This window comes from Neocloeon triangulifer, unplaced genomic scaffold (assembly GCF_031216515.1).
Source record: "Neocloeon triangulifer isolate White Clay Creek 2 clone unplaced genomic scaffold, ASM3121651v1 ptg000012l, whole genome shotgun sequence".
NCBI classification, from domain to species: domain Eukaryota; kingdom Metazoa; phylum Arthropoda; class Insecta; order Ephemeroptera; family Baetidae; genus Neocloeon; species Neocloeon triangulifer.
Genome location: NW_026775554.1, coordinates 155957 through 167693, shown reverse-complemented (window position 1 = coordinate 167693; position 11737 = coordinate 155957). Strand labels below are relative to the sequence as shown.

Genomic DNA, 11737 nt, shown 5'->3' with positions numbered 1-11737 from the left:
CGAGATTCGCACGAAACGAGTCGCGCCGGCCGGCCAATCAGCGCCCGCCTCCGGCCGCACCCGCGCCCTCATTGGTCCCGACGCAAAACGGCCGCTGAAGTGCGAATTCTTTCAAAACTTTTGGGACATGAAGAGAATCGTTCAATCGATTGCTCTTTAATTTAAGTTGCTTATCAGAGAAACGCAATTAAAATGACGGACACGCGTGCGAATCAAGTCAGGTTTTATTAATATCGCACAACAAAACGTAATTTGCAGAACACTCTTAGATAAGAACAGCTTTGTCCCCCACTTTGACTTGGAACGTTGTTTCAATTACACCCGAGGAAATAGACAAAAATCGAAGATCACAGACATTCAGTTGGAGTCGTTGGCGTCCGGGGGCGCCGAAAAACGCTGCAGCCGCCGCCTCCGCACCTCCTCTTGCTCCGAACTCGGCTCCGTCGCACTCGACCTGCGCACCAAGAAAATAAAATTATTTTTCATATCCTTCAAGTGAGGAGAGAACGTACGTGGTTTGGTCCGCTGACGTGCTGGGAGGAGAAGTGGGAGTTGCGGGGGTGGCAGGGGCGGCTTCAGTCTGCTCGGCCTCGGGGGCGCTTGCCTCTCCACTAGCCGGGCTGCTGAAATTGTACCAAACGATTATTGCATAAGACTGACAATTGATTTTCGCACATGGAAATTTCACAACCGAGAAATGGCTTCAAAACATTTCAATCAATCACTTCTTTTGGCTTCAATTGCAAGGGAATGAAAGCCAAATCTGCAATATAAATTTGTTCCATTTCAGAAGTTTAAATTTATGAAAAAAAAAAACATTTAAATTTAAATATTCTTTTTAATTTGCAATAATATATCTCGGAGGTGTGGAAAAGTAAATTAAGATACGATTCTTAAAATTTTTATCAAATTGAAAGCCAAATCAGAATTATTATTCAACTATTTTCACAAAAAAAAAAAAATCAAGATTTTTGATGGAACCAACCTTGCGGGGGCGGTAGGAGGGTAGTTTGGGGGCGTGGCAGCGGCAACCTGAGTAGCCATGAGGGAGGCGCAGTCGAGGAGGAGGGCGACCTGGCGCAGGGCGTGGATGCGCGCCTCGACGGCCTCTCTGGTCACGCCCTCGAGCCGCCTCAACTCCTCTTCGCTCAACCCGCCGAGGTCGCGCGGGGGCACCGGGGGCGGCACCACTGCAAGCAAAATCAGGTCAGCTGGAAAAGTGGGGCAAAGGTACTCACTGAAGGGCAGCATGGGGAAGCGGAGGTACATCAGCGGGTTGCCGGCCGAGGGGGCTTGGCCACCGGCCGCCTGGCTTGTGCTCGGGCCTGTGCGGAAAAAAAATTCAATCTCAGGTGAAAAGAAAGGTCGATTGCGTACCTGCGGTGGGTGGGGGCTGCTGCTGGGGTGGGGGCGGCACCGGGAAGGGCGGGGGCGGCCACATGTTGTTTCCGGCGGCGGCCGCCGCCGCGGCCATCATCACGAAGGGGTTCATCGGCGGGGGCAGCGCGCCGGGAGCGGCGGCAGGGGCCCCCGGGGGTGGCGCGGCCGCCGCATTGTTGTTGGCCTGCTGCTGTTGCTGCTGGTGGGGGGCGACTGGGGGCGTCTGCAGGATGTTGAGGCGGCACGTCGGACACGTCTGCTGCCGCTGGAACCACGAGCGCAGACACGACGTGTGGAAGATGTGGTTGCACGGCAGCTTTTTGGACGCTGAAATTTTCCATTAGTTTTGCTTCAAAATTCAAAACAGTCACATTATGAGACCTGATTAATTTTTTGTACGTATTAATTTATAAACTATTATAAAATACTAGTGTGTAAGATATCTATTTTAATTTATTATTACTATATATATAATTTTAACTTTTAACTGGTAATAATGGAATATTTTTAAATAAAAATAAGCTAATATACCGATGTAAATTTAATTTTTTGTTAAATTAGTTGAGAATTGATTGATTATAAGATTTTGTTGATAATGTTCATTTTAACTATAGGAAAATTACAATAATAGAAAAAACGTTATAATAATGAGCTAAAATGTATAACTCTTTTGAATGACCATTCCTTTTTTATAAACTGAGAATCCAAATTTCAGACCTTTTCAAGGAAAAAGATAAAAAAGCTAGTTCCTCTAATTTCTTGATGCCAAAAACCAACTAGTTTTAAAACTTCATTCCCAAAAATAAATTCCTCTGCAAGATTTATAACAAAAGTGCTTTCCTCACCAGTGACCATTTCCTCCCTGCAAATGATGCAGACGTTGTCCGCAGCAGACAGTTCCTCAGGAGTGGCGTCAGGATACAGGGTGTTCATGTTCCTGATGGCCCTTCTGGACAGGATTACGTCGTTGAACGCCTTGTTGAAGGCCCTACGGGAATCAATGAACATTTCATTTTAAACATTGCTTGAGAGGAATTTTATATATATTTATCATTTGCATTAAATATTGATCTTGACTTATCCTTGAAATTACTGTTGACCTTTTAACTCTTGAAGAATAGATGCATTACTTTAAAAACCAAGTAACCAACAAATACAAGAAGTCATTCAAATTGATTGAAATGTAACATTCGGAAGAGACTGACCTCATGGTGTAGTACATGGGTCTGAAGGCAAACAGGGGCAGCGTGTAGATGCGCACCATGATGGCAACAAAGGTGACGTAGAGCACAACCTTGACGAAACCTGCCGAGTCGAACAAGTTTAAAAAGAAGTGTTTTGCGCTAGGGGTGGGGACGCACCCATGGCGAGCTCAGTGTAGAGCAGAAAGACGGCCTTGTTTTCCCATGGGTTGTCACTCTGCAGGTCAACGGCGTGTAGCACGTACTTGATGCCGATGTTGCAGATGATGGTGAGCAGGATGGCGTACTCAAAGCCAAACACCAGCTGCACCGACGCCCCCTTGGTCACCGTCGACTGGTACGCGTGACCGACGAACAGGTAGTCCAGGTACCCCAGCACACTCAGAAGGGCTGAAACAACCCCCAGCTCATTCTCACACACCCTTGCCAAGAGACAAAACAACTCACAGATGACTCGGATGTGGAACAGCCACGAAATGACCGGACTCCTTTCCATCTGAAATCGCCATTCCAATTTATAAAAGTTCATTTCCATTCGAATTTGACTAACAAAGTCGACTCTGTCCTCGGCAAGCCAGTGGAAGGACTTGAGGAAGAGCAGCACCGTGAACAGCGCCACAAACTTGGGGCTGAAGTCGTCCCTGAAGACCGTGAAGGCTAGGCAGGTCTCAGTCACCGCGTACCACGACCTTTCCATCAGGTGCTGCCGAAATTAGAAAAAAAGTATGTAAATTTCCAACTCTTCATTTTCAAATTAATATCAAACCTCAAACTCGGCCGCCCTGAGCTGGCCGAAGAAGACCTTGCGCATCAGCTTGCCCATGAGGATGACCATGACGAAGGCCTGGATGTACATGACCTGAAAAGGCAAAGGTTTTTAGAGTTTGTTCGTCATACATTTTTGGGGGATGACTGTGCAGAATTCGCGGCACTACTCACGGCCATGCAGGGGTTGGACTTGGTGATGTAGACCACCGAGGGGTAGAACTGCTTCTTTTGGTAGAAGGCGTTGCCGATGACGGCCGCCGTCAGGGTGATGCTCAGCAGGGTGACGCCCGCGGCCCTCATCTTACTTGGATCTTTTTTGCTCCGCGCGAATTCGAACTCTGCGTGCTTTAGAAACTCGCTTCAGCCGCCCACCATCTTAGGGCACCACCATTCTGCGTCCTTGGACAGGGTGCGGGCAAACGGAAGAGTCGACCTTCGACCAGTCGGTTGTTTTCAAAACAGCAGAACAATAAAAAAATTCGCCGAATTCGCGACGAAGGGTGCATACATGGCAGCCAGCCGGACACGCCCCTCCCCCTTGAGGTGGTGCGCGCTCATTGGCTCGCACACGTCACGTGACCACAACACTGCCGCCGATTCAAATTCGCGCACCAAGGCGTTGCGATCCGAAAGAATTCACCTTTTGGATGTAAAAAAAACTATTAAAATGAGGATTGTTTTATGAGAATTGGTAATTTATTGAGTTGGCGTGGTGGGGGGCCAACCGCGAAACAATCCCTCGCACAAATACAAACAAAAACATGAGAGATGGCCAGCCAGGGTCCTGCTTTTCTGCTGCCGCTTCTTCTGGGGGTGAGTGGAGATGTGAGTAATAAAAAATAATGCGTCTTTCTCAAAGGAATTAAAGCGCTCAAAGGGCGCTGCGATCACATTTGCGTGCGGACGCGGTCGTCCGACTGTCCGTCCGTCTAGTAGAGCGACTCGGTGTTGGATGAGCGCGGCCGCTTGATCTTCTCCAGGTTCTTTGTCACAATGTCGTGCAGGGTCGAGTACCTGTTGCGCACCTCGCACAGCACCAGCATCAGACTCAAGTACTCCTTCTCGTCCAGCTCCTCCACCGCCCGACGGTAGTCCTCAATGTGCGGGTATTTGGCCACCTAAATTAAAAAATAAATATTATGTCAAAATATTAGCTTTTACTCTTAACTTGGAAAATTCTAAAGAAAAAATGACGGATTTGATTTGTCTGACTTTCGAACAATCTTTCCTGCTAGATATTTTAATCAAATTGTTTATTAGATGAATTTGCCGCACCTTTGAGACGATTTTGCCCCTGGTGAGAAAGTAGCGGGAAATCTGGTCATAGAAGGCAGCGGCCTCAGACTCTACAGACTGGATTTCGGCCAGGGTGTCCTCCTGGATGGACACGCCAAAGTTGTTTCCGTCTTCAATCTTTGGAATCAGGAACGACACCCACATCTTCAGCTGCAATTTGGCCGTTTAAGTAACAAAATGGAGGTAAATCCTGAGTAGGACGAACCACATTGGAATCCTCGACGAGCTGCCGGACGTGCGGCTTGACCTGGAAGACCAGGTTGCAGAGGTGCTTGTTGCAGGGCACGGCCCCGTTGGTCAGGGCCATCACCTTGGTGCCCGTGATTTCTTCCAGCTTCGAGTCAGCCTTCCACCGCTTGTTCACGGGCTCAGAGTGGCTGCGGCAAAATAATTTAGAAAAAAATTTATTTTGGTGTGAAAATTTAAAACCTGTTTAGCTGGACCGGTTCTGGGACAGGAATATTGAGCGATTCGTGCACCTCCTCCAGGTTCTTCCTGTTGAAGTCGCTCGTCTTCAAAAGCTCATCCAAGACCACGATTTTCCGAGGAAACTCCTTCAGCACGAGCTCCTCGGCCTTCAATCAAGAACAAAAGACAATTCAGAAAAATATCTTTATTTAAATCTATTTCAAAAATGACTATGAATTTTTTTCATTCCCAGAAGATCCGTGAGGCCAAATCAAAGATAAGAAATGGATCAGTACCTGTTTCTTGACGCGCTCTTTGTATTCCAGAACCTGAAATTAAATTCGTCAAAAGTTTAATTCGGGTGAAATTTTGAAAATCTCTGGGAGAGGAAAAAGATGGACGATATTTTTAGTATTTTGCAGTGCGTCAAACTTTTGGCCGCGTTTTGCGTGATTGTTTTGCTAATCAACAAGCGAAGTGGCACTTTGAAAAGAATCGTTTCGAAACGCGCACTTGCATTCGAATTGCGCCGTTGCCTCGAAACGAGAGCAACGATCGTGCCGGGGCGCTTTGTTTACCATCCGAAAAACTCCTTTTTCGCTCGCATTCCCCTCAAATTTTGCTCATTCCGCACTCGGATGACCGCAAGGGACCTCAGAGGTCACGTCCCGTCCGATTGTGGTCGACGAGGGACGCGTGTCCGCGGCAAGCGAGTCCGAAACGCGAGCAAAAACAAAGCGAAACGTGCGAGGAGATCGAGAGACTCGGTCTGTCTGCCAGTTTTCAGGGCCGACCTTGGCGAGCAAATTATACCTTTTTCGCGTCTGAGTCGGCCATCGCAAGGGTTCGCTTCCTTAGTTTACTAAACTCTGAGATAGAATCACAAAAAGCAGTCGGTCGAGTGCGTCGCCCTGCGAGAGACACTTCTTCAACGACAGATCAGATTTTCACTCCTCCCCGTCCGAAAAACGTGCGCAAACCTGGCGCAAACGTGCCCACGAGGGGAGGGAAGGAACTCGAATCAAAACAACCAGCACCGAAAACTAAAACCTTCATTCGTTTGGCGAAACGCTTTTTCTTTGCTAAAATAATACTAAATTTAATTATTAAGCTTCTTAAAACAAATATCCTTAAATTTATATAGAAATTAAGACGTTTGTTAAATGACAAAAAATCAGATTCTGGTTTGAATAAAAAAGGCGGGAAACCCAAAAGGCGGCAAAAATCACTCTGCCTGCAAATTCAATAAGCAACAAAGGCGTCAACAGACATTGCCTTCCATTATTTCCAATTGTTGCGATTTGTTCTTAAAAGTTATCTTTAGTTCCAATTGTAATTTAAAATGAAATTCTTCATGGAGAAAGAGGTGGCGGAGCACAGCCGGTCGAGCGACCTTTGGCTGGTGGTCTTCGGCAGGGTGCTGGACGTGACCCCGCTGGTGCACGCGGTGGGGCCGGACGCCGAGGAGATGAGACCGATCCTCAGATTCGCCGGCCAGGATGTCAGCCACTGGTTCGACCCTCACACCCAAGAGGTGTCCGATTGATTTTTTTCCTTATTCCTGCGATACGCCCCCCTTTTTCATTTTTCAAATAGTTCTTGAGGTACACAGACGTGGCAAGCGGACAGCGGCTGCCGTTCGATCTGCACGGCGTGCCTCCCCACGTGTTGGACGACACCATGGAACCCGTCTGGTGGCGGGATGAGCGACTTCAGGTCGGTCAAGTCACCAAAAAACAGAGGACAATCCGTATCATCAACACCCTCACTGGCAAAACCACTAATATTGACGTAATTTTTAATTTAAATAACTAGAATTAATAATTAAAAATAAAAAATTGAATTAGAATTTTAGCCTAGATCCTTGTGACGCGCATTATTAAGCACTAACATACATAAATTAAGAAAATAGGCTTTGTTGTTTATCAAAAATATGCCCATTTCTTCTTTTGAATGATTTTTTTTTGTAATTGCTTGCAAAAATTTTGTGAATAATTTCCAGTGCTGCGCCGAAGACACCTGCGAGGAGATCAAACGGCGGTACGAGGCCCTGGGCCTGATTGTGTCAGGGTACGCGTGGATCTGTAGCCTGAGTGGCCAGGAGCTGGACCCTGACAAGATCCTGGAGGAAAACGGCATCATCGACGAGAGCGACCTTTTTGAGCGTCTCTGCTTGCCCGTCGACCTGCACACCCCCTCCATTCTCCTGGTGTACAGGGACACTCTGACACCGCCTCTGCCTCTGCAACTGGACCCTGACCTTGACCTCTGTTGTGACATTCAGTGAAAAAAACCCAGCCAGTTCGAAACTAACCGATGCATTTAATTACAATAAAAAAATAAATCAGGGGTCAATCTTGTGGGAGGCCTTGACGAATCTCTTGGGTCGGAATTTCCTCTTCACCCTGAAAGTTGACAAGTTTAGTTTTTTCCAAAGAAATCAGCAAGTTCAAAATGACTTTCTTTTAGAAAAATTTCCATAAATTAAAAATGAATAACCCGTCTTAATTTTCTGTGACTAGTTTCTTTTTTTAACAATAATTAATTTCTTACTTTTGTCTGACACGGGTCTCAATGACATTCCTCTTTTGCATGCTTTTGAAGCGGTCAGCGAGGATGCTGCCCTCGGCCTTAAGTTGGCGGACGTTGCCCTTGATGTCCTTGGGCAGGTTAAAGTCGAGCTCGGCCGCCTCAAAGTTGTAGTTGGCCATCTTCTTGGGCTGCAACTCCTTCTTGGCCAGCGCCTGCAACTTGAGGACCTTGTTGCGCGCCATCTCCTCCGTCTCTGCCCGCATCTCCTCCTCCACCTTCTTCAGTCTGCAAAACCAAAGTCAGATTTTTAAGGTTCAAATCGAAACACGTACGCACCTGTCAATGTCAGAAATTTTCTTCTTCTCCATCTTTTCGGAGAACCGGCGCAGTTGGTCCTCCCTGGCCGTCTGCAGCCGCTTGCGCTTCTGCAGGGTCTTCTTTTTGTTGATCACCGGCGGGTTGAGCGCTTTGTACTCCGAGTCGAACACCTCGTCGTCCACCACCTCCTCTCCAGGCACAGGCAGACCCTGCGCCAACTCCTTCAACTTCTCCTCCTGCAATCCGTTCACAAATTTAGTCGTACTTTAAAAAAGGACAATAAAACAATTCACAACTTCTAATTTAAGAAACAAAAGCAATGCAAATAAATTAAAATAGCGTAAATCAAAATTAAATAAATCAAAAATATCAACTACATAAAAAAGATCTAAATTAAATTACATTAAAATGAAACAATTTACAAATTAAGTTGAAATTAAATACAAAAATTTGATGAAAGTTAAGTAAATGAAAAAGATTAAAATGAATAAAAATTAAAAGAAACCACTATTAAATGAATTTTAAGGAAATTAAATTAAATTTGACAAGAATCAATTAAACCAATGAAAATGAAATGGAATAAAATTAAAGTAACTTAAAAAAAAATCAAAAAAATTTCAAATTATTGATGAAGGAAATCAAAAAATAAAAATTGATAGAAATGAAACTGTATAAACTAATAAAGTGAAAATTAATGAAGCAAAATGAAACTTTTTTTTTTTTTCTTCTTATGCCGAAGTGGTGATTGTTAAGTCATTCTTCTTTCTAGCTATCCAATACAAGTGGGCTTCTTTTTCTATCCTGCTCCAATGGTCAGGTATCGCGTCTAGATCTTCTTTGAGTTTAGGGCACCTAAAGAGGTGCTCCTTGTCTTGCTTTTCTAATCTACAAAGTTTGCATGTTGCTGGCTCTTTTACGATGTTAAAACAATTTAGGTGGTGCTGCAGGACATCATGTCCAGTATTTAGTCTGAAGTTTGCTGTCGAGACTTTGCAAAATGAAACTATAGAAATCATATGAATTTCAAAAACAATCCGACTTAAGAGAAAACTTAAATAATTATCAAGCTAATCTTGACATCGACCACCAGTTATTAAAAGTCGCAAACAAGAATTGACACCTCAAATCAATAAATCATTGAACAGCTTTAGCGTACTTCTGTGGGGATCTGGCTCCTTTTGCAGAACATCTTGGTGGTGACCCTTTCGAGGTGCTTCTCCTTCTTGAGCAGCGCCGTCTCATGATGGACGACCTGCTGCAGCAAGTCCTGATGGTCCTCCAGCGAAGGGTTGTACGATTCGCCTGCAATCCGAATTTCACAGACCTGCACTAAGAAAACTGCGGATTTGTTTACCAGGGTGGGGGGCTTCGATGGCCGGCAGTTTCGAGTTCCTGACCCTGGAGAAGCGCGACCTGACGCCCACCTTCTTGTGCACATTCTCGATGGTGTGCACCAGCGTCTTGGGCGCCAACCACTGCTCGTCAATCGGCAGCTTCACCGATCCATCTGCAATCGAAATTCAATTTTAAATTTCACCTTTGGAAGGTATTTGAAGGACTTGCATTCGTCGCCCCAGACGTCGAGGGCGGCGGGAGCTGCGAGGTCCCTTCCGAGGGGCTTGTTGGCCGAGTAGGCAGCCGAGTCCTCCAGCGACTGCGCCTCCTTCTTGAGCCGCTTGGCCGTGTTCTGCAGACGGCGCACCCTGGCGATGCCCTTACCCTCGCCAGGCAGCCGCACCTTGTTCCTGAGCAGAAAATCAGGGTCAATTTATCATAAACCCGCAAGGGTAAGATCGAGATGGAACCTTTTGATGACCGGGTCCTGGACGGCCGAGTCGTTCTCGAGGGCCGCGAAGCAGCGCAGGGGCTTCTGGCGCGCCCTGTCCTTCCTGCTCAGGTACGCGGCCACGTCCCTGATCTTCCTGGCCTTGGTGTCGATCGTGAAGAGCTGCGCGTCCGGCTTGCTCGACACCGGACCCCTGAAGAGAAAAACAAACACACGTGTCAGAATAAAAAGGGTCTCAGGTCTCACTCAGGGCGGGGACGCACCCCTGGATCTGCTCGGTGCGCTGCGCCTCGAGGAAGTCCTCGACATCCTGCACGTCCGACTTGCTGCGCCACGAACTCTTGCTCTTCTTCGACACGCGTTTCTTCCGCGCCGAACTCACTTTTGCGGCCATGCTTGTGTCTTTTGCCTTGCCTTGCCTTGCTGGATCGAAAAGTCCAAAAAGAAAAGAGTTTGGCGATGATATTGCGAGGGTGGATGCGATCAGGGCTTAACATCAATACCAGAAGTGACGTCACAACGCTTTTTCTTCAATGAGGTCACTTCCAGCTGTTGAAATTCGGTGCCTCCTCTTATCTACTCTCCTTTCAAGCACCATCAAACGTAAACACATGGCCCATGTGGCGACGGTGCTGCTCCAAGCGGCCGTACGAAAAGTTACCAAAGTGAATGAGCGAATCCAGGCAAATGCAAAAAAGCATAATCATGCGAATTGCGAACAAAATTACTTTTAATTCAGTTCATTTTAATACAATTTCCATCATATTTTTGTAAGTGTATTTCACTGCATTTCGATTTAATTTGTATATCACTATTATCACTTTAGTTTAATTTAACACAGTTGTATTGTTTCTTTTTATTTATTACCTTATTTATTTCATTGTATTTTTCAATTATTATTATAATATTATTTTCTTTTTCGTTAAATTAAATTCATTTATTTCCATGTTTATTAAATGTAATTTAAGGTAATTTTATTTAATAGCATTGAGTGTAAAGTTTTGTTTTAATTTCTATGTTCTTCATTAATATAGTTTAAATTATCAATTCATTTAACTAAAATTTTTGATTCAATTTAATTGGGTTTCGTTTAATATATTGTTATTTATTTCCTGCATTTACTTTATTTCATATTATGATATTATTCTTTTTTTATTTTATTCAATTTTGTGCTTTGGCAAATTTTACCGTTGTACCCTAGGACCCTAAATTATCCGAGCCTTATTTAATTGATTTAAATAATTTCTATGAATTAACTTGATTAAAAATCTTTTATTTCATACAAAAATCGACAAAAATATTATTTTATCAGTGACTGAAGAATTTTTGTATAATTTATACACAGTAAATGATATATTTATTTAATTTCGGTTAATTTTTTTCCAATTAAAGTCATAATTCTTTGTAGGTTCCCTCATGAAAACTTTTATTTTATTTTCGGCTTGTAAATATTAATATACTAAAATTTTTGAGCACCAATGTAATTTCATAAATTAAATACTTTAAAAAGGAACAAAATTTTATTTTAATTTATGAAATGAAAATAAATAGAAGCTGCCACGATGGTTATAATAAAATTTAATTCAAATAAATACAGATAACAAAGTTTATATGTTGTGAAAGCACAATGATGGCATCAAATTAGAAAAAGTTGACATGAAATGAAATAGAAGTCAATATTTGAAGAAATTTAATAAAAATAAAATAATGTATTTGAATCGTTAGTTTTATTTTATTTAAGTAATTGTCTAATGTCTGTGGAGAACTATTGAAAAAAAGTTTTTCAACTTATTAGAATGCTGATGGTGTTGAGAGTTATTTTTATTTCCTGCAATTGAATGCAGAAAATGCAATAAGAATGTAAACCATTGAAAAAGCTTTGACAATTGAGAACTCTGCATGGCAAAAGTTCGATCCTTAATAGTGAGAAAGACTGCAGTGTGCAGGGTCGAGACACGTTCCGAAGCTTCAATTTTATTTTCATTGCGCCTTTACAATAAGTTGCATTGTTCGGTGCGCTGGTGAAGTGGCGGCACAAAATGTGTCA

General features: G+C 44.0%; 4 protein-coding genes across 7 annotated transcripts; 1 reads left to right on the top strand and 3 right to left on the bottom strand.

The window, feature by feature from the left end:
• Nucleotides 1-202: 202 nt before the first annotated feature.
• On the bottom strand, nucleotides 203-3899 carry LOC132196710 (E3 ubiquitin-protein ligase synoviolin). Of its 2 annotated transcripts, none has more exons than XM_059619534.1 (12): nucleotides 3522-3899; nucleotides 3349-3441; nucleotides 3133-3285; nucleotides 3030-3078; nucleotides 2742-2972; nucleotides 2586-2685; nucleotides 2226-2368; nucleotides 1378-1707; nucleotides 1239-1325; nucleotides 986-1190; nucleotides 513-623; nucleotides 203-454 (listed from the first exon to the last, which is right to left on the bottom strand). In XM_059619534.1, the coding sequence occupies exons 1-12, from the start codon at nucleotides 3648-3650 to the stop codon at nucleotides 358-360; spliced, it is 1728 nt and encodes a 575-aa protein (XP_059475517.1). In that variant the 5' UTR covers nucleotides 3651-3899; the 3' UTR covers nucleotides 203-357. The 2 variants fall into 2 exon arrangements, with proteins under 2 accessions (XP_059475517.1, XP_059475518.1); XM_059619535.1 differs by having other exon boundaries at nucleotides 513-620.
• Nucleotides 3900-4018: 119 nt separating this feature from the next.
• Nucleotides 4019-6056, bottom strand: LOC132196712 (proteasome activator complex subunit 3). Of its 2 annotated transcripts, XM_059619537.1 has the most exons (6): nucleotides 5868-6055; nucleotides 5351-5383; nucleotides 5076-5221; nucleotides 4852-5023; nucleotides 4626-4796; nucleotides 4019-4468 (listed from the first exon to the last, which is right to left on the bottom strand). In XM_059619537.1, exons 1-6 carry the CDS (start codon nucleotides 5889-5891, stop codon nucleotides 4280-4282), a joined length of 735 nt encoding a protein of 244 aa, XP_059475520.1. In that variant the 5' UTR covers nucleotides 5892-6055; the 3' UTR covers nucleotides 4019-4279. The 2 variants fall into 2 exon arrangements, with proteins under 2 accessions (XP_059475520.1, XP_059475522.1); XM_059619539.1 differs by lacking the exon at nucleotides 5351-5383 and having other exon boundaries at nucleotides 5868-6056.
• On the top strand, nucleotides 4554-7868 carry LOC132196713 (cytochrome b5 domain-containing protein 1). 2 transcript variants are annotated; one of them, XM_059619541.1, is made up of 3 exons: nucleotides 4554-6588; nucleotides 6651-6770; nucleotides 7057-7868. In XM_059619541.1, exons 1-3 carry the CDS (start codon nucleotides 6397-6399, stop codon nucleotides 7339-7341), a joined length of 597 nt encoding a protein of 198 aa, XP_059475524.1. In that variant the 5' UTR covers nucleotides 4554-6396; the 3' UTR covers nucleotides 7342-7868. The 2 variants fall into 2 exon arrangements, with proteins under 2 accessions (XP_059475524.1, XP_059475523.1); XM_059619540.1 differs by having other exon boundaries at nucleotides 6651-6845.
• LOC132196711 (ribosome biogenesis protein NOP53) lies at nucleotides 7357-10134 on the bottom strand. Its single transcript, XM_059619536.1, has 8 exons — nucleotides 9954-10134; nucleotides 9710-9883; nucleotides 9468-9649; nucleotides 9259-9411; nucleotides 9061-9206; nucleotides 7923-8140; nucleotides 7608-7871; nucleotides 7357-7459 (listed from the first exon to the last, which is right to left on the bottom strand). Exons 1-8 carry the CDS (start codon nucleotides 10082-10084, stop codon nucleotides 7399-7401), a joined length of 1329 nt encoding a protein of 442 aa, XP_059475519.1. The 5' UTR covers nucleotides 10085-10134; the 3' UTR covers nucleotides 7357-7398.
• Between the last annotated feature and the right edge of the window lie 1603 nt (nucleotides 10135-11737).

Bases quoted from the DNA above. Each gene is read 5' to 3' on its own strand.
- LOC132196710 (XM_059619534.1), bottom strand. From the start codon at position 3,650: ATGAGGGCCGCGGGCGTCACCCTGCTGAGCATCACCCTGACGGCGGCC. The intron at 2,369-2,585 runs GTCAGTCTCTTC...TGATTCCCGTAG, and splicing joins CCCATGTACTACACCATGAG to GGCCTTCAACAAGGCGTTCA. The intron at 1,191-1,238 runs GTGAGTACCTTT...TTTTGCTTGCAG, and splicing joins CTTCCCCATGCTGCCCTTCA to TGGTGCCGCCCCCGGTGCCC.
- LOC132196712 (XM_059619537.1), bottom strand. From the start codon at position 5,891: ATGGCCGACTCAGACGCGAAAAAG. The intron at 5,384-5,867 runs GTATAATTTGCT...ATTTAATTTCAG, and splicing joins CCGACTCAGACGCGAAAAAG to GTTCTGGAATACAAAGAGCG. The intron at 4,797-4,851 runs GTTCGTCCTACT...GCCAAATTGCAG, and splicing joins TCGTCGAGGATTCCAATGTG to CTGAAGATGTGGGTGTCGTT.
- LOC132196713 (XM_059619540.1), top strand. From the start codon at position 6,397: ATGAAATTCTTCATGGAGAAAGAGGTGGCGGAGCACAGCCGGTCGAGC. The intron at 6,589-6,650 runs GTGTCCGATTGA...TTTTTCAAATAG, and splicing joins TCGACCCTCACACCCAAGAG to TTCTTGAGGTACACAGACGT. The intron at 6,846-7,056 runs GTAATTTTTAAT...AATAATTTCCAG, and splicing joins GCAAAACCACTAATATTGAC to TGCTGCGCCGAAGACACCTG.
- LOC132196711 (XM_059619536.1), bottom strand. From the start codon at position 10,084: ATGGCCGCAAAAGTGAGTTCGGCGCGGAAGAAACGCGTGTCGAAGAAG. The intron at 7,872-7,922 runs GTGCGTACGTGT...TTGGTTTTGCAG, and splicing joins AAAATTTCTGACATTGACAG to ACTGAAGAAGGTGGAGGAGG. The intron at 7,460-7,607 runs GTAAGAAATTAA...GTCAACTTTCAG, and splicing joins GAGACCCGTGTCAGACAAAA to GGTGAAGAGGAAATTCCGAC.